Source organism: Malus sylvestris, chromosome 13, assembly GCF_916048215.2.
Source record: "Malus sylvestris chromosome 13, drMalSylv7.2, whole genome shotgun sequence".
In the NCBI taxonomy this organism is placed as follows: Eukaryota; Viridiplantae; Streptophyta; class Magnoliopsida; order Rosales; family Rosaceae; genus Malus; species Malus sylvestris.
The window spans coordinates 11,109,672-11,132,988 of record NC_062272.1 but is presented as its reverse complement, the minus strand read 5'-3'; the positions used below and the strand labels follow the sequence as shown (position 1 = coordinate 11,132,988).

Here is a 23,317-nt window from a genome sequence, read left to right as displayed (position 1 = left end):
CCAACTCACTTCTTCACTGCATGCCAAGAGACGAGAGTAGAGAATAGAACACGAGAGATGGCCATGAACTTAGCTTTGTTTTCACTATTTCTGGGCGTTGCGATTGTTTTTGCAATCGTACCGACAATCATAGGAGGAGGATATGGTGATGAGGATTGTGGTGACCTCTTGGGAAACGATGTGTACAAAGATAGATGCCCAGAGACGGAGGCCATAATATATGCCGGGGTCAGGCTGGCTGTGTTTGAAGACCCAAGAATGGCAGCCTCTCTCCTTCGTCTCCATTTCCACGACTGCTTTGTTAATGCACGTCATTTATTTTTTACTATTTATATGTGTGTGTGTGTGTGTGTGTTACGTTATTTTTCACTATTTATATATATATAATATGATGTGAACTGTTCAGGGCTGCGATGCTTCAGTGTTGCTAGATGACAATGATAACTTTGTTGGGGAAAAAACAGCAGCGCCTAACTTAAACTCTCTGAGAGGTTTTGAAGTGATTGATGCAATAAAACAGGATCTTGAAATTGTTTGCCCTCAAACAGTTTCCTGTGCTGACATTCTTGCAGTTGCTGCCCGAGACTCCGTTGTTGTGGTGTGTGTGCTAAGAGCTACATAGTTCTTTCTTTTTTCATTGTTAACAAGAAGGGGATGCAACACGAAGACTTCTCGGGAGGTCTAAATATACTTCATTCGAATTTTGACTAATAATTTGATTTTTAATCTGCAGTCTGGTGGACCTAGCTGGGATGTTCAAATGGGAAGGAAGGACAGCTTCACTGCTAGCAAATCGTTAGCAAATAACAACATTCCAGGCCCAAATTCTACTGTTGCAACACTGGTTTCCAAGTTCCAAAATGTAAACCTTAGCTTGAAGGACATGGTTGCACTCTCTGGTACTCTCAACTTTGCTTCCACTGATGTCTTGTATTGTGCTTGATTAGAGTGAGACTTAAGACTAATAATTTGCTCTCCTCTCCGGCAGGTGCACACACGATGGGAAAAGCACGCTGCACCACCTTCACTGCCCGCCTACAAGGCTCCACTAATCCAAATGGTCCGGAGGCGTCTCTTGAATACGTTCAGTCGCTGCAGCAGCTGTGCTCAGATTCTGATGGCAACACGCTGGCAAACCTTGACCTAGCAACCCCAGCAACGTTTGATAACCAGTACTATCTTAACCTTCTCTCCGGGGAGGGTTTGCTTCTGTCCGACCAGAATCTCGCAACCGGAGATGATCAAACGCGTGAACTGGTAGAAACCTACGCACAAGACCCGTCCGCCTTCTTCGAAGACTTCAAAGATTCCATGGTAAAAATGGGAAGCTTGGGAGCAGTTACCGCGATGAATGGAGAGATTCGCAGCGACTGTCGAAGTGTCAATTGATCTTTTAGCCTAATGTGGTAAGCCACTTTCCAACAGTGGAGTGGAAGGCTCAATTAGGAAGCTTTGTATTGCTAATTATGGATGGCAATGCTAATAACATATTACTTTAGGTTTAAATGCAAGCTAAACTAATATTTATCGGATTTCTATGTTTTACAATGATATCGTACAACTCGATTTTAGGCAATTGGTTGCCCGGTCCTAATGGTACTGAAAATGCTCACAAAAAAGGAACTAAGAGCTGAAGAACGTTTCCACTACACATCCTACTGAGCATTTTCAAGCTCTAGCAAGGACCATTGGCTGCGTCGTGATCAAAATTGATAGAAATACGCTAACGTTTGGCTTCCTCCCAGCATCTGTTCTTTTGCTGATGACGTGCCACCTTAGACTCTACCACTTCAAGCCCCTGGAGATTGAAAAAATGTTCAATTTAGAGAGGGGTAAATACAGTAGACAAATGCTAAGTGCATACGAAGCGAACTGAGTGTCGGTTTGTGACCATGCACAAGACCATACAGCCATGAAGGATCATTTGACATTTCTTCTCATTCTAAACAAACCCAAACCGACATCAGAATTTGAACGAAAATAATTGATTAGAACCTGTTGGTTTATTCTTCCACGTCCACTCCTGAGCAGCCTGAAGCCCCTTGGCCGAAAAGGAGAACTAAAATTAATTCGTGATACTTAAAACTTTAAAATAAACTGAGCACCCGAATTTAAAAATTGAATACCTGTTGGAAGCGTGAAGGATCACCAACTGAACTAGGTGTAGGTAATTGTGAATAACTTCCATCCTGGAGACACAGATGACGAAAATAACCAATTAAAAATGGACTGGTTAGGGAAAACATTATATATTTTTAATTTTATTATGAATCTGAATTATCTGGGTACTAGTGGGTGCGAAATTTACCTGAACATTTTGGTGACCTATAATTCCAGAGGCCAGATACTGTAATTCAAATTAATGAGTTAGTAACCACAATCAAATCATTAACATACCAGGAACCATTAGGAAACACTGACCGATGAAGAAAATGAGGGCTGTTGTAACTGCAAGTTGTTCCGGAACTGTGGTTGAAGCTGAGATTGATGATGCAGTTGTTGGGTTTGAGAAATTTGCTGCACAGACCGATTTGGAGGGAGTGATTGGGCATGAGGCTGCTGAACTGATGCTTTTTGTTGCTGCTGCTGTTGCTCAAACAATATAAGTTCGGCAGGTTTCTCCCACTACAAGTTCACATAAGCAGCATTAATCAAGTTGAAGACAAAAGGCCCAAACGAGGGAATCTGAGTGACAAAATCTTTACCCTGCTTTCACCAGTTGCATTATTATAAAAGTACTTGTATCCATCGGGTGAGGTGTGCTCTGTCCAAATGCATTTTGCAGGAGCTATAGCCTGGGTTCCGGGAACAGCTGGAGCAACAGATGTGACTGAAGGCACATCCACCGCTGGTGTGGGAGCAGTGGTGCTGGCAACTGTATGTGGTGCAACACCAGTCCACTGGGACTGCAGGAACAAAAATAATATTCAGCTTACAAGGTAAGGGTTGGTAAAGACAACTAGAACTAGAAACAATAGAGCATCACAGACAAATCCACTTGATAGGCAACCAACATCCACGTCTGGGACAAACGCATGCAGAAGCTAAAATGCACGGCTTACTAACCACAGTTACAAATACGACCAAATCAAAAAACAGAATGGCTAAAAAAAGGCGTGTGTGCGTGTGGGTGGACCGTGGAATGAACCACACAAAAAACAGAATGCATCCCAACCTAAGGCCAACGCTGTGAATGCACAATAAATTCGACTTCCAAATTATCGTCTAATTAATTAGTCATATTTTGGCAATCAAAACATGGTTTCTACAGTTCTAGAGCCACAAGTCGTGCAATTGATCCATTTAGCAACTAAAGTTACATCCTCACGGTAGCCCATCCGGCACTTCCAATTACGACATACTCCTACAAGATAACAATTGACTAATCTTCAAATACCTGTTGCTGTTTGGTAGCCAGGGGATTCTGATGCACTGCCAAACCCTGATTTGATGGTTGCATTTGCTGCAATTGTTGTTGGAGCTGGGAGAACGCCTGCTGAGATGATTGAAAGCTCGCTTGCAGAGTTTGTGTCTGCTGCGACAGCATCTGAGCTAATGGAGAGGGTGACTGCTGAAGAGGCTGAATAAGTTGTTGCTGACCAGGAGCAGAACCAAGCTGCTGTTGATTTGCTGCGGTGGGCATGGATCGAGGTTGTAAGCTGATATTCAAAGGGGCTGGTAGTGCTGTAGCAGAAGATGAACTTTTCTGAACCTCAGGCTGAGGAACAGACAACTGTCCACCCAAGCCAATAAACTGTTGTGACGGTAATGCTTGACTAAATGGTGCTTGACCAGCAGAATGAGGAAGTTGAGCCTGACCAAGCTCCCGCACTGTTTGTGTGTGTGAGTTTGATGCCGAAGTTTGAGGGTGCTGTTCAAGGGATGGTGGCAAATGCTGAGGTGACGGAAAACACTTCTGTAATGGAGATATCTGCTGGCCGACATGTGGCATAGACTGGTTAAAACTCTGAAACATATCCAATCAAGCTATTATTTTCACTGTGAAATACGGGTAAATAAGAAATAATTGTTTCGACTTTAGACCACCATGTGATTAAAACAAAGTTAGAGCACCTTGTACCTTTTGTGATGTTAAAGAAGATGAAACTTGCATTCCAGGAAGAGGACCCTCTGCAGAGCCGCCATGGCCACCCTTAAATTTAAGGAGCAAATCATTAGACTTTTAAAGGCATAAAACACACTTATAACAAAAAACCCTAATAAGAAACTAGAAAATATGGATCATAAAATAAACAATAAAAGCACAATGCCCCTGCAGCCACCCTTTCATCTTCAGCTGCAGACGACGTGACAAGGTTACGGTAAAACCATCCAATCAAGAATCATTACAGATGCACTAACTACAGCATCTGCATGCCTTTCATGGATGTCTTACATGAACACAGGAAAAGGGACATTTCTTACTGGAGCAATGTTGCAAAATAGCTGAACTATTCTTACCGAATTCAAGGGCAACGACATGTCTCCTGACCTAGGAAGCAAATTGCCCACAAAGCCAGGACTGGGGGATGGTCCTAAGTTTGCTGGACTCATTGGATGCCAAACATTAGTTGGAATTTGATCACGTATAGTATTGCCAAAGTTAGGCATTGGTCTGTTTGGAGTAAGTTACAAACAGAGAATGTAAATGACTACAACGAAGAAAACTCCAGACAAAAAACTTCATAGAAATATTCAGAAAATGGTGGGAATTACCTTGCCCCTGGGGCTTGAAATCGAGGACCAAAACCTGGACCCCCAAATGAAGGACCCCTAAACAGAACAGTGTCAAAAACATTTAGGAATCTGTAACAAAAATTTATACTTCAAGAAGATTAAACCACAGCGGCCAAAGAAAATAAGAAGGCACAAGGAGGAAGAAACCTTGAATCTCCAAGCCTAGGCCTTTTGGGATCAGCAAACCGGACAGTTAGTGGTTGATCACAACCCTGATGTGCAGGAAAAGAAATATGTGTGATATAATTGGATAGCATTTGATAACAGGATATTACACTAAAGTTAAACCCAAGGAAAAAAAAGACAACAAAACACTCACTCTCATTTTATAGAACCCATTAAGACCATTTATAGCTGCCAATGCCATATCTCTCTGAGAGTACTTTACAAATCCACATCCTAAACATGAATGGTTCAAAGAATGCATAAATCTCATATAGAGCACTTTCCTTATATTTCGAAATTTTAAATATGAATGAGAAACACACCACGACTCTGCTTCAATTCATCACGCATGAGGTAAACATCTTCAACTCGACCATATGGTGAAAAAATCTGCAAACAGAAAACAGTAATTGGAACATTTTCCTTTTTCCAGCTGCATTTACAACTTCAAACAGTAAATTTGCACTATACTATAATAAACAGAAGTTAAGAGTTTTATGCTTTAAGTTAAGAGTATATATATATCTCCTCTGAATTACAAAAGAACGTGTCTATAAAGGAAAAGTAAGATTGTGGTTCTAAAATAAAGAGAACAGCTAATTTGTTTCGAGATGAGATAAGAAGACTGAAAAATACTAATCCTAGAAGATAACAGATAATTGGGTTACAACATACTTCCTCAACTTCCTTTTCAGTAGCTTGTTTGTTCAGTGATCCCACAAATAATTTGTACTCAACCGCACCTACCATAAAAAAGGGTTGGCATCAACAATGGAAAAACTATATATTAATTAGACATGTGCGTTGAAATACAGAGGATTGAAATACAAAAGTCCCCCCCCCCCCCCCCCACCCTCTTCCCCCAAATGGATACCGCCCCATTCACACTATGGTCTTGATGAAAAAATATAAAACGAAAGGTACGAGCATAATTGGTTGAGGACCACTCATAGGTGAATAAGGGCTTAAGAGATCAAGGAAAATCAAGCACAAGATTACTGTCTGTTGAATGAGGTTTTTTCTCACATATCATGTCCTCTCATAAATGGCTCCAACTCAAGCCAAGATTTGACTGACCATTTGAACCAGCAGTATATCTAATCTTTTGGAAAGAGTTCTAAAAAAGGCTATACACATGTCATGATACAATTTGCACATAAAATGGAACAATCAAACATTCACGCTGAGATGAAAATTACCAAGGCGTTCTCGTTCCCCATCAGCATATCTGACTTGGATAGGACCTGCTCCCTGGAGTAAAAAGAGTGAAACAACAATAAATTAGTTACATGACGATTGAAAATCAAACAGTAAAACAAACTCACCCCAGGAAGAGTATGTTGATTATGCAGAGCTCTAATTGCCCTACCAGCTTCTTCTGAGGTTGCATATTTTATAAAACAACAACCTGCATAGGCAACTTATACCCTTGTAAAAAAACAACGATAGGCAGCTTGGTCCATATCCATAATAAACTCACATTAAAAGTTTCTAAAACCAGACAAACACACATGAAACCTCGTATTTACAAACTAATATGCTAGCAAAACAAACTTTTTCAAAAGAAACAACTAAAAATAAAATGATAAATCACACACATCGTATTCCTTAGTGCATGTACAAGCAAAGGGAGAGCATTGACTAGAAAAATGGTGTGAGCACCCATAACCTTAAGCCACACATCTAGGAACAGCCCCAAAACATAAACATTCCATGGTTGTGGCGTCTCAAAACTATATCAGTATAAAAGAAAGGTATTTGTCAAACCCTTTCTTGCCAAATAACATAAGTTTTCAGTACGCTTCTCATAAATTTGGCACATACTGGTGGGAAGCTTGAGGAGCCAAAAGAAACCATAACATCAAAAAGGGACAACAATTCAAACTTGATTTCAGGATCATTGTCCTGTAATTGGAATAAAAGCACAAAAATGAACATCAAAGTAACATGCATATGCCATCAAAATACACCATTCATCAAAAGTTTCGTAAATCCCAGAGATGGATGAATATCAAATCCCAAGCATTCCACATCACATAGCTTCCTACAAAGAAATATCCTGAAAAAACAGCCACCACACTAGCCATCCCCAGCAGCTTGGCTGTCTCAAAAGTAAACTCTTTCATCTGACACACCTTTCAGATTTAGTTAAATTTCAACAAATCAACAAAAAGTTGATTTCAGAAGTATCCTATATAAGAAATATCACTGCTTATTCAACATCCTATTTAGTCATTATAAACAAGTATTTAAACGCCCCTATTTAGTACACCATAAACTATCTGCCAATGTAAAGTCCCCTACTTAGTATATAATGAACTGACAGACGTCCAGGAAAAATCAAACCTGAGGAACTTTCCATAGAATAGTTCAGAACAATCAATCACAAGTCTAGAACGAATATACGCACGTGTTCATACCATGACAGTTCATTACAACTGGGGACTTCAGAGGCCACAAATACCACCTTCAGAAGCCAAACCATGGAAATTATATGAGGTTTGCATAAAAACTAGTTGAGTTTGCCCTTGTTACTATGATTCTGGATGTGAAAACTTGGATTAAGTTCCACCTCCCAGGCCACACTACAAGTCAAATCTCAAGACAAGCCAAGAGTCCACTATACTAATATTGTGTGTGCTAAACATCAGCACATTAAAGGATGATCAGATCATTCAAGCAAACCAATAATTGAAGGAAAAAGTAACTATTTTTCTGCCATAGACAAAACTGTATTCTATGATACCACCAATCCTAGAGAAAGACTGTTTAGCTGCACCATAACCAAAGACATATATCATAAGTCTACCATTGCATCACAAACTTCACCAAATACATGATGAACTTTCACCTTATCAAAAAGTCGATGAATGAGATTGTATTGCCCAATGCAAATCTTGATATTTAGAACCACATAGATATGTAAAACAAAACAAAAAATCAGCCTGATTGATGGCTGAATTTTCACAAACTCAAAAAATAACTCATATTCACCCACACAAACAGAAAGGGAAAACTGTCAACTCAAGATACCATAGCATCTGAAAGTGTAGAAGATTTGACGCAATATTCCTAGATACCAAAACTTCAGAGTTGTTTCTCCAACACTTTCATGCATTTACAAGGGAGGTATGTTTCAATATAAAACTAAGGAAATTATAGATATTACTAATCTATGAAGATACAAAACAAAGGCAATACTTGCTCAGCGCCCCCTATCACTGGGGAGTGGGAACAAGATCAGCTCTAAAGTTGAAAACCCCCAGCTAGAGATGGAATTCCATAACCAAAAGCTCAGTTGAACTTCACAATAAGATCCCTGAATTCTACAAAGTAAACTTACTACAAGGACAGATAAAACTAATATAAAAATCCACAAGGCCTAACAAAATACTTGCCCTAGAAATATTACATATCTCAACCACACATAACCTCACAAGCATTAAACATCAGTCCGGTACTGAACACTACTCAAAACATGAGCCTACTCCAGATTACCAACTTCAAATAAGATAACAAAATAAGATAACAACACACAACCACATCTTCCTTATGGTGACACATTAGCATCATAAAGAGACAAATGAGTCAACTTTTCAACTAACACATCCAAATGCAAATCAGACCCTATGCTCCAAAGAGGTATTAGCCATGCAGACAACGATCCTGAGACCGTACGAGGAATAAACAAATAAAAAAAGCTCGTTCCACCACATTTTGATAGCTTAAAATGTGTACAAAGATAGGGGCATAAACACCATATCAAATTATCCAGCCCCATGAACACATCATGATAATACGCGAAACTTAAAGTGAGAGTCATAAAACCAACAAACTCACTCAAGCCATCCAACAATTATCCATCTCTCTCAGAACATCTAACTTCACATCCATGACATCCTGTCAATCTTATAAAGTGACACATGACATTCCAAGTCATTCACACAAAGCACTCCAGAATTCACCAAGATAAGATAAACCAAAGGAATCCTCCATATTACATTGTGATTAAAACTATTCAAAAGCAAGAATCCATGTATGTCTGAGTAAATTTTCTGTACAAAATTTGCACTTCTAAAACTCCTAATATAAAGAAGCTACAGTTATGGCTACAGACACTCCCATTACAAATAATTTGTTGGGTAATGCCCCCACTGCTGCAGCCACTATCAGAAGTGCAGGACCTAAGTGTCTTCCAAGATCCCAACTGCTATTCAGAAACTGGTTTTTAGTTGGTTTACATGTCTTGCCTTCTTCTTCTTTGAAAGGACGGACATGAATAAAAGGTTGCAAGCAAAACCAACAAGTGTTAAACTTGTTGCGAAAACAAAGTGAGATGAAAGATGAGCTTTGGCATGCTCCCATCTGCCTCTCAGAGCACCTGAAATAAGACATTCCTGATAACAATTATATCATAAAATTAGTGCGCACGTACCTTGCTGCTGTCCTGTTTTCTTATCTTTGATCAGAGCAACCTCTATCACTTCTCCATGTTCTTCAAACACAGGGCGAATCTAACATCATATAAAACTAACATGCATAAACACCATGACATAAATGTTTCAATTTAAACCAGCACCATTTCATGGATGAAAAAGGTCCAACAACATACATCTAGCATTTGTGTACAGTAATAATTAGGCTGACTTACATCTTCCTCGGTAGCTGTCCTAGGAACTGATCCAATAAATAGTTTGGCAAAGCTGCCTCTATCGAAACGATCTGGAAGATAATCAAACTCATGATCAACGCAGAAAGTAACCACAGCATAATCGAAACAAAAAGATATTGCCTTTTAGCCAAAAGTTTACTTGGGGTAAGATTTAAGGCAAACACCAAAATATTAATTGCTATTAACTAACATTACAATCTATCTTCCTACGAATGAAGTACATTGAAACTGCTTAAATGACTTAGCTCAAGCAAAACACAACATAACTGCAACAAAATTCATCAAAGCTGCAGTAAATGAATTTCATTTTCATAAGCTATATGAAATCCCAATTAAAGAAAATCACAACAGCGCACCTGGAGAACCTCGTTTCTGACCCGATATCGGAGGCGGGTCCTGGTAGTTCGGACCAAACCTTCCACCACCGGCACCGGCACCGGCACCCCCAAATGGCCGGAACCCACCGGGAGTCTCCCGCGGCGGGATGTCGAAGCCACGGTGTGGACCGCGACCACCACCTCCACCATGATAGTTAGGGGGGCTACGGCGAGTGTGGTGGCTCTGCTGGTTCATGGGCGCGTCGGAGAAACGAGAGGGTCGACGGTAGGGGACCGAGTCGTAGTGGTCGTCTCCGTCGTCGTCGTTGTTGCCATAGCGGTCTATTCTGTAGCTATCCAGCTTTGCGAAGTTTTAGGTGCCGTCCCCGAACCCTAAACCTAACCCTAGCTCGCGCCAAGACTGGAGCTTGAATTTTCGGAAGAGGAAGACTTGGAGGTTGACGAAGACAAAGTGGAGTCCTTTCGCTGCGACAGCGTAATAAGTAAAACTCGGAGGGAAGTACCAAGCAAAGAGAATCAATTTCCTGTTTTTGCTGCCTCGAGGCGTCCGACTTTCAGTTCTAATCGGATCCAAACGGACTTACGCGGGTATGATTGGGCCGCATTGGCGGGCTTCCCCTGGCCTTCTATTATTTAACAGTTTGATTTTTTTTTTTTTTTTAAACTAATAAAAAGATTTGAAAACTTTAAGTTTTAATGATCAGGACAAAAAATAAATGATAAGGTGAATAGTACCAAGATTGACTTTTTAGTGTAAAATTATGGTTTTTCGTTAAAGTGAATGATATGGGGAGTTTTTCGTTAAAGTTCCTTTTTTTATGGTTAATTTTGTAACTACAAGATAATTGATCCAAGGGGATTTAATGGCTCTAATTAACTTAAATGTGCACTTTTAATATGCATCGGAGAAATTGCACAATGTTTAAGTTGATGTTTCCTTGAAGACTTTGTATTTATGGAGCTGGTTTTATGGGTTTTTTTCTCGATTCAGTGTGAGAGTATCCGGGCGTTTCATTTTTTATTCAACATAGAGCTTTTGTTTCTAATATTTCACGCTGAGGTAGATCGTGATAGACCGTTTTGGGCTATCTTTTGTATTATCATAATCATATTGTGTGTTAATAAAGCATCGTATCATAATCATGTAGCTATTTTTTTTCTATTTTTTTTTTTCGACAAAAAAACCCCAAGGATTTGGTCATTGGAAAGCTAGGTTTGAAACCTACAACTTCAGTTCAACTCACATGGATGCATTTTTTGGGGTCACCAGTTTTGCTTGTATCGTTTAACTCGAGAAAGTCAAAAGTACAATGTCGCCTCATGTGATACCAGGACAATTTTAAAAATTTGAATTAGTATATCATCAATGTATGGTGGGATACTAGGCACAATCACTACCATATTAATATCAGTCAACACTCATTTGATTTTATTTAATTTTTTCAATACAAGTGATATTTTATAATTTTTTTTTCCATTAGATGATAAAAAATAAAAAGGAAACGAAGGGAGCTGATAATGGATATAATGTGTGAGAGTAATACCTATATATTGTAAACATTTTCTGTTCAACATCTCCGGATCCTTCTCGGTAATTTATGTTTCTTGTAGTATAAGGTATTCCTACCACTTATGAGCTAAGTAATACCCTATATACTGTAAACATTGTATACACACAATCGTTTAAGGAATAAAATTTCTACAATATCCCACATTAAAACAAAAATATTTCATATTTTTTAGAAGAATAATATTTCATATTTGGCAGGACCCATTAATTTTATGTTAAATGAGAATTAATGGACCAAACCCTAATTCTATACCGTTTCATATAAATGTGCTCACACCTTAGCGAATATATGCATATCATTTACAAAATATGAACAACTCAACATGTCACATTCTACTAGTTTGTCTAATTCTAGTCTTTCTTCCACTAAGCCATTGCAGCAGGGCTGCGAAGATCTTGCAAATGGAAGTTGATCTCATCGACCAAACCTGCAAAGTAACACCAAACTACGATCTCTGCGTCTCTTCTCTCAAATCAGACCCTCGAAGCGCGTACGCCGACGTTGCAGGCTTAGGCGTCATTATAGTTAACGTAGCCACTGTTAAGGCAACAGATGTTGTGAGCAAAATCGAGGAGCTGCTTAAGCAGAACCCTGAAGAAAAACCCTTAAAGTATTGTACTCGCTATTACCGTAAAGTTTTGGAAGCTGACATCCCGGAAGCCAGTCAAGGTTTTCGTTCGGGTAACCCTAAGTTTGCAGAGGAAGGCATGATCGGCGCCACTGGCGAGGCTGAATCATGTGAGAGTAGTTTTTCTGGCAAGTCTCCTTTGACAGATATGAACAAAGGTTTCCAGGATGTTTCGAATATAGCTGCAGCAATTGCTAGAATTTTGATTTAATATATTAATGGACATGTTCTTGTTGTTTTACCTTCGAAGTTATTGTGAACACGAAAAATTCCTGAAACGAAAGAGACAAGAACAACGTGCACAAAGAAATATTTGTGTTTGATGATTTTGGGTTACAATCTCTCTCAAATTTGATCCTCTGATTCGATCTCCGTAAAGTATTTATTTGTGGATGTTTCGTTGATCCAAGGGCCGTCGAGGCTTGATCTTGGATGAACTGTTGGAAGTTTCTTCAAGGGGCCGTGGGCTTGATCTTTGAAGGTGGATTTGAGCGGATCTTCAAGGAGCCGTTGGGGCTTGATCTTGAGGATGAGTGTTTCTTCAAGGGCCGTTAAGGCTTGATCTTGAATAACGGTGATGAACGGATCTTCAAGGGCTTTTGGGCTTGATCTTGAAGAACGGTGATGAACGGATCTTCAATGGGTTTTGGGCTTGATTTTGAAGAACGATTGGATGTGTGGATTTGTCGACGTTTGTTGATCCAAAGGGTCGTTGGGGCTTGATCTTAGGATGAACGGATGATGAACGATGGTGCTTTCTTCAAGGGCCGTCGGGGCTTGATCTTGGAAGAACGAAGAACGAAGAACACTTTCTTCAAGGGCCGTCGGGGCTTGATCTTGAATTGGTGGATGATTGTTGATCCAAGGGGCCGTTGGGGCTTGATCTTGGAAGAACGATGAACGAAGAACGAAGAAGGCTTTCTTGATTCTTCGGGAACCTGGATGCTTGAGAGCTTCGGAGTTTCAGAGCTTCAGAGCTTCAAGAATTTTGCCTAATGATTTTGGTTCCTTTAAATGAATGAAGTAGCCTTCTATTTATAGAAATTTCCAAGGCCTAATTTTGAATATAATATTCCAGATGAAATAAGTCGTTTCTGCCAGGTGTTAACACGTGTCCTGTTTGATGACTTTTCCAACTTATTTTGATTTTTTTGTTTAGACACACGCTACTTGTAAAATTTATGTAATACATGAGCGTTGAAACTTTGATTTATCGGTCAACATTTATTCACCGAAATTTCGATGTCTACAGTTATAACACAGTTTGAATTGCAAGTGAATGTTTGTTTCAAATCATTTATATTGTGGACGCTAAAGTTGTCATATTTTAAAATTGCAAGTGAATGTTTGTTTCAAATCATTTCATTTTATAGTATGTTTGGAATGCCATTTAAATGAGAAAAGGTGTCATGTTGTTATTATATATCCTATCTTTTTACCTCGCTAAAACGTTTATTTGTTGTAGAGGTGAACTCGAAAGACCGAAAAACGGAACCAAAACAAAACAAAAAAACCAAATTGAACCAAAAACCATTGTTCGGTTTTGATTTGGTGGTTCAAAAACCAAACATAACCGAACCTAATGAGATATAAATTAATATTTTATTTACTTATCTATCTTGGGTATTCAATTTCCAAGCTCAATTCTGAGTAAATTATTAGCCAAATTTTAATCCAAAACTAGGTAAACCTAACTTAAAGCCCAAAAATGTTAAAGTCTTATTCACTATATTTTTTTTTCTTCATTTTCTTTCCAATGTATAGGTTATCAAATAAAAAACAAAATGAAAAAAAAAAAAAAACTGAAACTGAACCAAATGAAAAAATAAAAAAATAAACCAAAATAATTCGGTTTCTCCATTACAAATTGAAAAACCAAACCGAATAGTACTTTCAGTTTTGGCAAAAAACCTAGACCACCCCTCATTTGTTGTAACGGGCAAAGCATGTAGCTTTTATTTACGGTAATTTCATTTAATTTGTTTGCAACATGTGCTGTGGCTATTGCAATGAGATTTTTAGTAGTGTGTTTCCAAACGGTAAGTTTTTTGTTTTTTAGTTACAGGAAGTGAGATTGACAATGAACTAGTAATAATGTGGTTCAGATTTGTCTTTGGCGAAAATCGAACATAAGACATCTCACTTACAAGTGAAGAGGAATACCACTAGACTGCAGTACTAAGTGATTCCAAACAGTAAGTTAAGAAGCAACATAAAGTTTAACCAGCCTCATCAACTAGTAATATTTCAGTGTGATCGTAGCGCGAATAGAGATTTGAACTTCATGTCTACTTAATTGAGGACGAAGTAAGGAAAGCATGGTTAATATGGTAGCAACATCTAGTCTTTTTTGTTAATGAAATTAACTGATTTTTTGCATAAAAAAAATGTAAAATCAAATTGGTTTATTAAAAATGGAATGTTAGGCAGGATTTTGATTTCTTTATATGTATTGGACTATATTAGAATCAAATCGTAGGTACATCGTATGTATAGTTCATCCCTCAATATTTTTCTTAAATATAGAAGTACAATGATAAATAAAAAGGATTACTCGTTTTTGGTAAGTTATCTGCGAAAGAAAGTTAGCACTCGCGTCATGATCTCTTTGTCATGGTCACCAAACATTGAATTTGATATCAAGGATGAAGAATGAATGAACACACTTTTAATGTTTTAATCTCAATCCTTAATATCAAATTCAAAAATAATAATTATACATTTTTTGATGACCTGGTGACCAAAAGAACATTTTGGATACCTATCCATTTATCATTTATTGTTTTAGCTAGGTCACTTACCATTTACGTCCATTTACCAAATTTCACCCGTAATTTCCCATTAATTCCTTTCCACATAATGAAACGGGGCCTAGAAGTGAGTTGGAGACAACCATTCAACTCTGTCTAGTCTTGTATAAATAAGTTCACACCTTGTTAGCATATATTAGTGGTCAGGATTGTGACATGTGTCACTGGATTGTATAAGTTGAGTTAGTTATGCTGACATGTATTTATAGTGAAATAAACCCTTGTAATAATTCATTAATGGTAATGAGAAAAGTTTGTTGCAGATTTTCTTTCTCTCTCTCCAAGCTATCTCTCTAGATTTCTAAGTTTTCATCTTCCAGAGCTAGTGTTGACATGGTATCATCACCAATCACGGGTAACACCATTGGTTGACGATCCTTTGCTTCCGATCACTAGTATCTCTATACTGATTGTTGTCGTCGTTGTTGGTGTTGAAGCTCATCGTTGTTGTCTGTGGTTGAAGTTTGTCGGTGTTGTCGTTCGTCAGTTATCGTCGCAAACCCTAATTTTTGGGATTCTTCATTTCATAGCTGGTTTTCGGCTGTGCTCATTCATCTTTGTGCTTCAGGAATGTGATATTGTTCATCCTCATATCTCACATATTGTTGTTGTGATCTTGATTTCTTGATAAAATCTTGTCTGAAACCCTAGCTTTTGGGAATTTGTTCTCTTGGAAATTGTTGTTAATTAAAAAATTGTAGCATAATTTGTGGTGTGAATTGTTCTACTCTGCTGTAGTCTGTGGATTGATTCCGTTTGTGAATTCTTTATATTTGCGTTGCATGGATTGTGATTTTTCTCTTTGAAAATGGTTACCTCTTCTCAATTAGCACTTACACAATTGCCAATTTCGTCTCTAATTCCTACTATGGGTAATAATGTTACTGTCAAACTTAATGACTCTAACTATGTGACTTGGAATTTCCAAATGGAGTTACTACTTGATGAAAATGGCATTTTTGGGTTTCTTGATGGTTCCATTCCATGTCCTGATAAGCCTGAGATGGATTTTGATGCCTATACTGTTTGGAAGATACATGATAAGGCATTAATGACACTCATTACTGCTACTTTGTCAACTACTGCGTTGTCCTGTGTTATTGGCTGCAAAAGTTCTAAAGAAATGTGGACTAGTCTTCGAGAAAGGTTTGCAAATATAACTAGGACTAGTATTGTTCAGATGAAGATTGATCTTCAAATATTAGAAAATGACATGAATCCATTGATGCATATCTTCAGAGGATTAAAGATGCTATGGATCATTTAGCTATTGTTGGGGTTGTTATTTCTGATGAAGACATTGTTATTGTTGCATTGCGGGGTTTACCTCCTGAATATAACATTATCAAGTCTATCATTCGTGGAAGAGAAACTTTGGTGTTTTTAAAGGAACTGAGATCTCAATTGAAAGCTAAAGAAGACTCATTGAATGAAGTCACTAAACAAGTTCCTCTAATGTATGCTATGATGGCTCATAGTTCTCCTTTTACATATGACACTGGTGATACCTGTGGTACAAAGGCAAATTCTTTTGGAAATGACTCAGGTGACTATTTTAGACACACTTCTAGTCCTCTGTTATCCTATTCCCCTATATGCAATTTCAGCAAGTTCCTCAGTTCTCACCTATGCAATTTCCACAACCCTTTTCCACAACAACAACTACCCTTTCCTCCGTTTCAACAACTTCCTTTTCCTGGACCATTGGCTTTTGTCTCTCAAAGTGGTTCTGATACATACAATAATTTCAGAGGAAATAATTTCAAACAAAAGGGTAAAGGCAAGAAGTTCTTTTCTAGTAATCAAGGACAGTATCCATAACAGTTCTCATATGGTGGAAATCAATTTTCACCATAGTCACAACCTTATTCAGCACCAGGACAACAACAAATGATATCTCCACAGAGTTATCAACCATTGCAGAAATGTAAACTCTATGACAAAAATGGACATTCTACTATCAATTGCTTTCAACATGGCTGTCAAATATGTCATAGAGTAGGACATACGGCTGCTAATTGTTTTGACATAAATAATTCTTCATCTCAAGGTTATCAGCCATCATAGTCTTATTAAAGTTATCAGCCACCACAGTCTTATCAACAACAATTCTCATAGTCCTATCATCAACAGTCTCAGGCTTCACAACAACTTATCAATTCAAATGGTCAACCATCTGGCATGTCTTATCAGAATTCAAGTAGTGTGCTTCCTCCATTTAATTCCTCTATTGATATGACTGCTCGAGCTAATACAAGTCCATCTGCACCTCAGCAAAAGTATTGGCTTCTTGACTCAGGAGCTACTCATCATATGACTTCAGATATTTCTAATCTTCAGATGTCATCTCCTTATCCTAATACAGATATTGTCACTGGTGCTAGTGGTAAAGGTTTGATCATTGCTCGTATTGGCAAATCTAACCTTCCTAAAATGTCTCACAATTTTAAACTTAATTTTATACTGCATGTATCTCGATTGTCACAACACTTGTTGTCTATGTATCAATTATAAAGACAATAATTTTAGATGTATCATTGATGAGTTGTCTCTCTGTATACAGGACAAGGTCCTTGAGAGAATATTGTTTAAATGATTGAGTAATCATCCAATTTATCCCCTACCTGTGCTCAAACAACAAAAGACCTTACCAGCAGCATTTATTGGTCAAAAGGTGTCTTGTACATTGTGGCATTGTCAAATGGGTCACAACACTTAGTAAGTCTTCAATTCCTTATCATTGTAACTCACAACCTCAGTCTTGTGCTCCTTGTTTAGAAGGCAAATTCACCAAACTTCCATTCCCTTTACATGCTTCAAATTTTGTAATTACATTCGAAATAATACATACAGATGTATGGGGGCCAGCACTTGTATGTCAATTAAGAGGTATAGATATTGTGTCTTTTTCATAGACAAATGTACTAGGTATACATGGATTTTTCCAATAACCAATAAAGCTGTTGTGTTTGGTCACTTTGTTCCATTTCATTCCTTTGTACTAAACTCTTTTGTTGCTCACATTAAGATTCTACAGAGTGCTAGGGGTGGGGAATACATTGGTGACATTTTTCAATCTTTTCTTAGGGAGAAAGGTATAACACATAAAAAATCTTGCCTTATACCCCTGAGCAAAATAGGTTAGCAGAGAGAAAAAACAGGCATATTGTAGAAACTGTAATTACTTTATTGCAACAAGCTTCTTTACCTTTTAAGTTTTGGTACCATGCATGTGCTACTGCCACTTATCTCATAAATAGGATGCCAACCTCTACATTACTAATGAGATATCCTTTTGAAACTTTGTATCAATCAGCTACAAGACTTGATCACTTACGAATGTTTGGCTGTGCTTGTTTTCCATCTTTAAAACCCCATAGAACAACCAAACTTGATCCCTAGACCATTGTTTGCATTTTTTTAGGTTATGCATCTCAGTACAAAGGTTATATTTGTTACTCTGTCAAAGATAACAAATTAATTGTGTCAAGGCATGTATTATTTGATGAAAGTCAATTCCTTGGTTCAACTAAGCTACAACACATAAAGTCTAGTTCATCTTTGTCCTTAGTTGTACCAACATATGTGTCTTATACAAATTCATTTGAGCATCATTCCATAGTTCCAATTCCATTATCAAGTGTCTTTGTACCTACATCCACACCCACTACCAGTCATGTTACTCAATCCACTACTCTCAGTCAAGGTGATTTTGTCTCCACATCTCCTACATCTCTAGTTCAACCTCAGATTCTTCCATGAGTTTAGATTCATCAATGGGTTCGGTCTCAAATTTTTCCATGGGTTCAGACTTGCATCCAGATACTACTACTTCTCAAGCCACTGAGTTATAACTTGTACCACTACAGTCTCAGAATTTACACCCAATGCAGACACAATCTAAATCTGGTATCTCTAAGAAGAAGTAGGTCTTTTATACTACAGTTCATTCTGATTCCATTAAAGAACCACCATCTTATACTGCAGCTTCTAAGTCTCCACAGTAGAAAACAACTATGCAGGAAGAAATGGATGCATTAGTGCAGCAACGCACATGGCAACTTGTTCCATTGCTTGCAAATAAAAATCTGGTGGGTTGTAAATGGATATAAAAGGTCAAAAGACATCCAGATGAGTCGGTTGCCAGATATAAGGTTAGATTAGTGGCCAAAGAATTTTCTCAAGAGGCTGGATTAGATTATTATGAAACATTTAGTCCAGTGGTGAAACCAACCACTGTGAGACTCATACTATCTTTAGCAGCAACTCAGGGATTGAAACTTAAGCAACTTGAGGTCAAGAATGCATTTTTACATGGGTTTCTTGAGGAAAAGGTATATATGTCCCAGCCCCAAGGTTTTGTTGACAAGATCCACCCAGAGTATGTTTGCAAATTAGAAATGTCACTTTATGGTCTCAAACAAGCTCCTAGAGCTTGGAATGAAAGGTTCACTACTTTCTTACTTTCAAATTAAATTATCTTATGTCGATCTTTCATTGTTTATCAAGCATGATGGTAAATAGTTATGTTACTTTTATATGTGGATGATATCATCCTTACTGGAGATAATGATACTTGTGTTCAATCTATTATATCTCAGTTAACCACAGAGTTTGACATGAAGGATTTGGGGATTTTACACTATTTTCTTGGCTTGGAAATTAACTATCAGTCTCAAAGGCTATTTGTACACCAGTCAAAGTATGTCCAAGATTTGTTACAAAAGATAGATATGCTATAATGTAAGCCTTGTATCACACAATGTTATTTTAATCTAAAACTCTTGAACCATGGTAGCCCTAGTTACTCGAATCCTACAAATTACAAGAGCATTGTAGGAGCCCTATAATACTAACCTTTACAAGACCTGGCATTGCCTATTCTGTGAATCAAGTGTGCCAATTTATGCATTTTCCTCTGGAATCTCATTATGTTGCTGTCAAGAGAATTTTACAACATCTCAGAGGTACTTTAGGCTGGGGCATTTCTTTTAGACCTGGTTCATTGGTTTTAAAAGCATACACAGATGCTGATTGGGCTGGTGATCCCAATGATAGGCGTTCTACTACATGTTTTGTTGTATTCTTAGGCTCCAATCCAGTTTCATGGAGTTCTAAGAAATAACACACAATTAGCAGATCCTCTACAGATGCTGAATACAGGGCTATGGCAACCACCACTGCTGAAATTGTTTGGCTTCAACAACTTCTAAAAGACCTTCATATTAACACTTCTTCTCCTCCATTCTTACATAGTGACAACATCTCAGCCATGGCTTTAGCTACTAATCCTATCTTGCACTTTAAAACCAAACACATAGAGGTGGATTGTCATTTTGTTAGAGAAAGAGTTCAACAAGGTGTCATTTCTTTGCAATTTGTTTCTTTAACAGACCAATATGCAGACATTTTCACAAAAGGCTTATGTTCTCCTTTGTTTACAACACACTGTTCCAATCTTATACTTGGTTCCACTAAGACATAAGATTGAGGAGGAATGTTAGCATATATTAGTGGTCAGGATTATAACATGTGTCACTGGATTGTATAAGTTGAGTTAGTTATGCTGACATGTACTTATAGTGAAATAAACCCTTGTAATAATTCATTAATGGTAATGAGAAAAGTTTGTTGCAGATTTTCTTTCTCTCTCTTCGAGCTCTCTCTCTCTTTAGATTTCTAAGCTTTCATCTTCCAAAGCTAGTGTTGACACACCTTACTAGATGTACTCTCTTAAATAAGCATCAACAAACTTCTTAAACCCTTTTGTCTTTGCCAAGATGAAAAACTCAACATGTCTCATTCAACTAGTTTGTCTAGTTCTAGTAGTCTTTCTTCCCCTAAGCCATTGCAGCAGGGATGTGATCTTCCCAATGGATGCCAATATCATTGACCAAACCTGCAAAAAAACACCAGACTACAATCTCTACGTCTCTTCTCTCAACTCAGACCCTCGAAGCGCGATAGCAGACGTTGCAGTCTTAGGGCTCGTAATGGTTGACATAGCCAAGACTTAAGCAACTGACGTTGCGAAGAAAATTAACGAGCTACTTAAGCAGAGCCCTAGTGACCCCTTGAACTCTTGCACTCACTTTTACAAAACAATTCTGGAAGCTGATATCCCAGAAGCCGCTAAGGCTTTTATAGGTAGCCCCAAGTTTGCAGAACAAGGCATGAACAACGCTGCCGGCGAGGCCCAAACATGTGAGGAGGGTTTCTCTGGCAAATCTCCTCTAATTAATGAAAACAAAGCTGTCCATGATGTTTGTGAAATAGTTGTAGCAATTGCTAGAATTTTGCTTTGATACATTAATTAATGTGTCTTGTTGTTTTATTTCTGAAAAAATCATGTTACTTGATAATCAATAAGTATTTTAGTTTAATTACTTATCATCCAATCTTCATGTTGTTATACTTGTTGGACTATAGCATTGCCATACTAAATTATGTTGTCCATTGTGTAGTTTAACCGAACTCCTCAAGTGTTTTATTCCTTTAGTGTAAAAATATATCATTGTACTAAAAATAAAAAAGTTATATTCTACCCAACTCTTTAACATACAACAATATTTTATTATACACTAATATTTTACATTAAGAGATAAAGAATAAATTGGTACGAACTCTTGTAATCCATGAGATTAATTTTCATGAGATTTGATTTATTTGAACTTAAAACCTCTCACTTACTAATTACTAGATTGTAGTACGTGTATATTAAGTGATAGTATACATGGTTGATGACTGTTGGTATACATTTGCGACTTATTCTCTTTTAACACAAATCATATATGATCATCTACCATTAAATTTGATATGATCCATATGATACTACAGACGAAAAATGAATTAATGCACTTTAATATTTTAATATTAACTCTTAGTATTAAATTTAAAGATAAATAGCCATGCTCAGGTACTTTATGCAAAGAGATTTTCATTTTTTCAAAAAAAAAATGGGAACTAGTTATGGGGCTCACTTCACATTGAACTTGAACGATCTGAACCGTCTAGTTTGTAAGTTTCGATTCATAGATCATTCTTACAAAACTTCAATTCAATCCAAAATCATTTGTCTATTTAATTATCAAGATAAAATTTCATTGTTTCCTATATAACAAAGTATTTATTATTTTTTTAACCCAATTATATGTAGCGGGAGCCTTGTGCACTGGGTACGACCTTTTTTTATATGTCTTAAATATTTTCGATTTGGTTGATATTTTGTAAGAACGATCTATGAGGTGCAACTTGAAAAATAGACGGTTCAGATCGTTAAAATTCGATGTCGTGTGAATCTTACAACTAATCCCTATTTTTATGAAAAAATGAGAATCTCTTCCATTAAAGGCTTCCTAGCCATCCGTATATAACAATTTTGATGTATATTCATTTACCATTAATTATTTTAATGAGGTCACTTGTCATTTACACCATCGACCAAATTCCGCACTTGATTTCTCATCAATTCCTTTATGCGAATCAAACGGCCTAGGATTGAGTTAGAGATAAGCATCCAAATTAAACTCTGGACAATCTTATCTAAATGAGGTCACACAGTAGCATATATGTGTGCACCTTTCAGTTTCTCAACATCATCAACTCTTACATAAGCATCAACAAACTTCCGAAAACATTTTTTGTCTTGCGAAAAATGAGGTACTCAGCATGTCTCATCCAACTAATTTGTCTAGTTCTAGTGTTTCTTCCCCTAAGCCATTGCAGAAGAGCTGTGATCTTTCCAATGGATGCCAATCTAATCGATCAAACCTGCAAAAAAACACCAAACTACAATCTCTGCGTCTCTTCTCTCAAATCGGACCCTCGAAGTGTGAAAGCGGACGTGGCCAGCTTAGGGTTCATAACGGTTGACATAGCCAAGGATAAAGCAACTGACACGGCGAACAGAATCAACGAGCTGCTTAAGCAAAGCCCTAGTGACCAACGTTTAAAAACTTGCGCTACCTTTTACCATACAATTCTGGTTGCTGATGTCCCAGAAGCAAGTCAAGGTTTTAAGTTGGGTAACCCTAAGTTTGCAGAGCAAGGCATGAACGACGCTGCCGATGCGACTGAAGCATGTGAAAAGGAATTTTCCAGCAAATCTCCTCTGACCGATAAGAACAAAGTTGTCCATGACCTTAGCAGTATAGCTGCAGCAATTGCTAGGCTTTTGCTTTGATATATGAACAAAAATCATGTTACCTTGATAATCAATAATTTGTTCTGGCTTTATATTCTAAATTTGATTCTCGTTCGTTTGAGAAGCTGCCGTTTTATCTTATCATTCTTCAGTATATGCATATATATAGACGAGTGAAATCTCCCATACACGCACAAATTAGAAAACTCCCTGTTCCTATGTAATTACATCTCAATTTTTTCTCCTTTTTGCA

The 23,317-nt window shown here is 37.6% G+C and overlaps 4 protein-coding genes and 1 pseudogene across 6 annotated transcripts; 4 read left to right on the top strand and 1 right to left on the bottom strand.

Annotated features, from left to right (window-relative positions):
• Positions 1 to 1,533, top strand: LOC126596607 (peroxidase 40-like). The gene is made up of 4 exons (XM_050263250.1): positions 1 to 306; positions 407 to 598; positions 734 to 899; positions 989 to 1,533. Exons 1-4 carry the CDS (start codon positions 58 to 60, stop codon positions 1,387 to 1,389), a joined length of 1,008 nt encoding a protein of 335 aa, XP_050119207.1. The 5' UTR covers positions 1 to 57; the 3' UTR covers positions 1,390 to 1,533.
• LOC126596606 (flowering time control protein FCA-like) lies at positions 1,431 to 10,448 on the bottom strand. Of its 3 annotated transcripts, none has more exons than XM_050263246.1 (19): positions 9,931 to 10,448; positions 9,554 to 9,624; positions 9,338 to 9,416; positions 6,228 to 6,310; positions 6,102 to 6,153; positions 5,578 to 5,645; positions 5,226 to 5,292; positions 5,057 to 5,136; positions 4,885 to 4,949; positions 4,717 to 4,773; positions 4,462 to 4,615; positions 4,082 to 4,153; positions 3,398 to 3,967; positions 2,706 to 2,906; positions 2,422 to 2,625; positions 2,309 to 2,347; positions 2,127 to 2,189; positions 1,996 to 2,041; positions 1,431 to 1,798 (listed from the first exon to the last, which is right to left on the bottom strand). In XM_050263246.1, the coding sequence occupies exons 1-19, from the start codon at positions 10,145 to 10,147 to the stop codon at positions 1,791 to 1,793; spliced, it is 2,196 nt and encodes a 731-aa protein (XP_050119203.1). In that variant the 5' UTR covers positions 10,148 to 10,448; the 3' UTR covers positions 1,431 to 1,790. The 3 variants fall into 3 exon arrangements, with proteins under 3 accessions (XP_050119203.1, XP_050119205.1, XP_050119204.1); XM_050263248.1 differs by having other exon boundaries at positions 3,398 to 3,931; XM_050263247.1 differs by having other exon boundaries at positions 1,996 to 2,032; positions 9,931 to 10,445.
• Positions 10,449 to 11,791: 1,343 nt separating this feature from the next.
• Positions 11,792 to 12,322, top strand: LOC126595240 (cell wall / vacuolar inhibitor of fructosidase 1-like). The gene has a single exon (XM_050261604.1). It carries the CDS (start codon positions 11,792 to 11,794, stop codon positions 12,320 to 12,322), a length of 531 nt encoding a protein of 176 aa, XP_050117561.1.
• A 7,998-nt stretch (positions 12,323 to 20,320) lies between these two features.
• LOC126595239 (cell wall / vacuolar inhibitor of fructosidase 1-like) lies at positions 20,321 to 21,226 on the top strand (annotated as a pseudogene).
• A 993-nt stretch (positions 21,227 to 22,219) lies between these two features.
• On the top strand, positions 22,220 to 23,306 carry LOC126597396 (cell wall / vacuolar inhibitor of fructosidase 1-like). Its single transcript, XM_050264192.1, has one exon. It carries the CDS (start codon positions 22,468 to 22,470, stop codon positions 23,101 to 23,103), a length of 636 nt encoding a protein of 211 aa, XP_050120149.1. The 5' UTR covers positions 22,220 to 22,467; the 3' UTR covers positions 23,104 to 23,306.
• The last annotated feature ends 11 nt before the right edge of the window (positions 23,307 to 23,317 follow it).

What these genes read in the sequence shown, in the direction of transcription:
- LOC126596607 (XM_050263250.1), top strand. Translation starts at nt 58, where the DNA reads ATGGCCATGAACTTAGCTTTGTTTTCACTATTTCTGGGCGTTGCGATT. An exon ending in CCCGAGACTCCGTTGTTGTG is followed by an intron (nt 599 to 733) that starts GTGTGTGTGCTA and finishes TTTAATCTGCAG; the next exon opens with TCTGGTGGACCTAGCTGGGA. An exon ending in GGACATGGTTGCACTCTCTG is followed by an intron (nt 900 to 988) that starts GTACTCTCAACT and finishes CCTCTCCGGCAG; the next exon opens with GTGCACACACGATGGGAAAA.
- LOC126596606 (XM_050263246.1), bottom strand. Translation starts at nt 10,147, where the DNA reads ATGAACCAGCAGAGCCACCACACTCGCCGTAGCCCCCCTAACTATCAT. An exon ending in TCAGAAACGAGGTTCTCCAG is followed by an intron (nt 9,625 to 9,930) that starts GTGCGCTGTTGT and finishes ATTATCTTCCAG; the next exon opens with ATCGTTTCGATAGAGGCAGC. An exon ending in TTTCAAGCCCCAGGGGCAAG is followed by an intron (nt 4,616 to 4,716) that starts GTAATTCCCACC and finishes TACTCCAAACAG; the next exon opens with ACCAATGCCTAACTTTGGCA.
- LOC126595240 (XM_050261604.1), top strand. Translation starts at nt 11,792, where the DNA reads ATGAACAACTCAACATGTCACATTCTACTAGTTTGTCTAATTCTAGTC.
- LOC126597396 (XM_050264192.1), top strand. Translation starts at nt 22,468, where the DNA reads ATGAGGTCACACAGTAGCATATATGTGTGCACCTTTCAGTTTCTCAAC.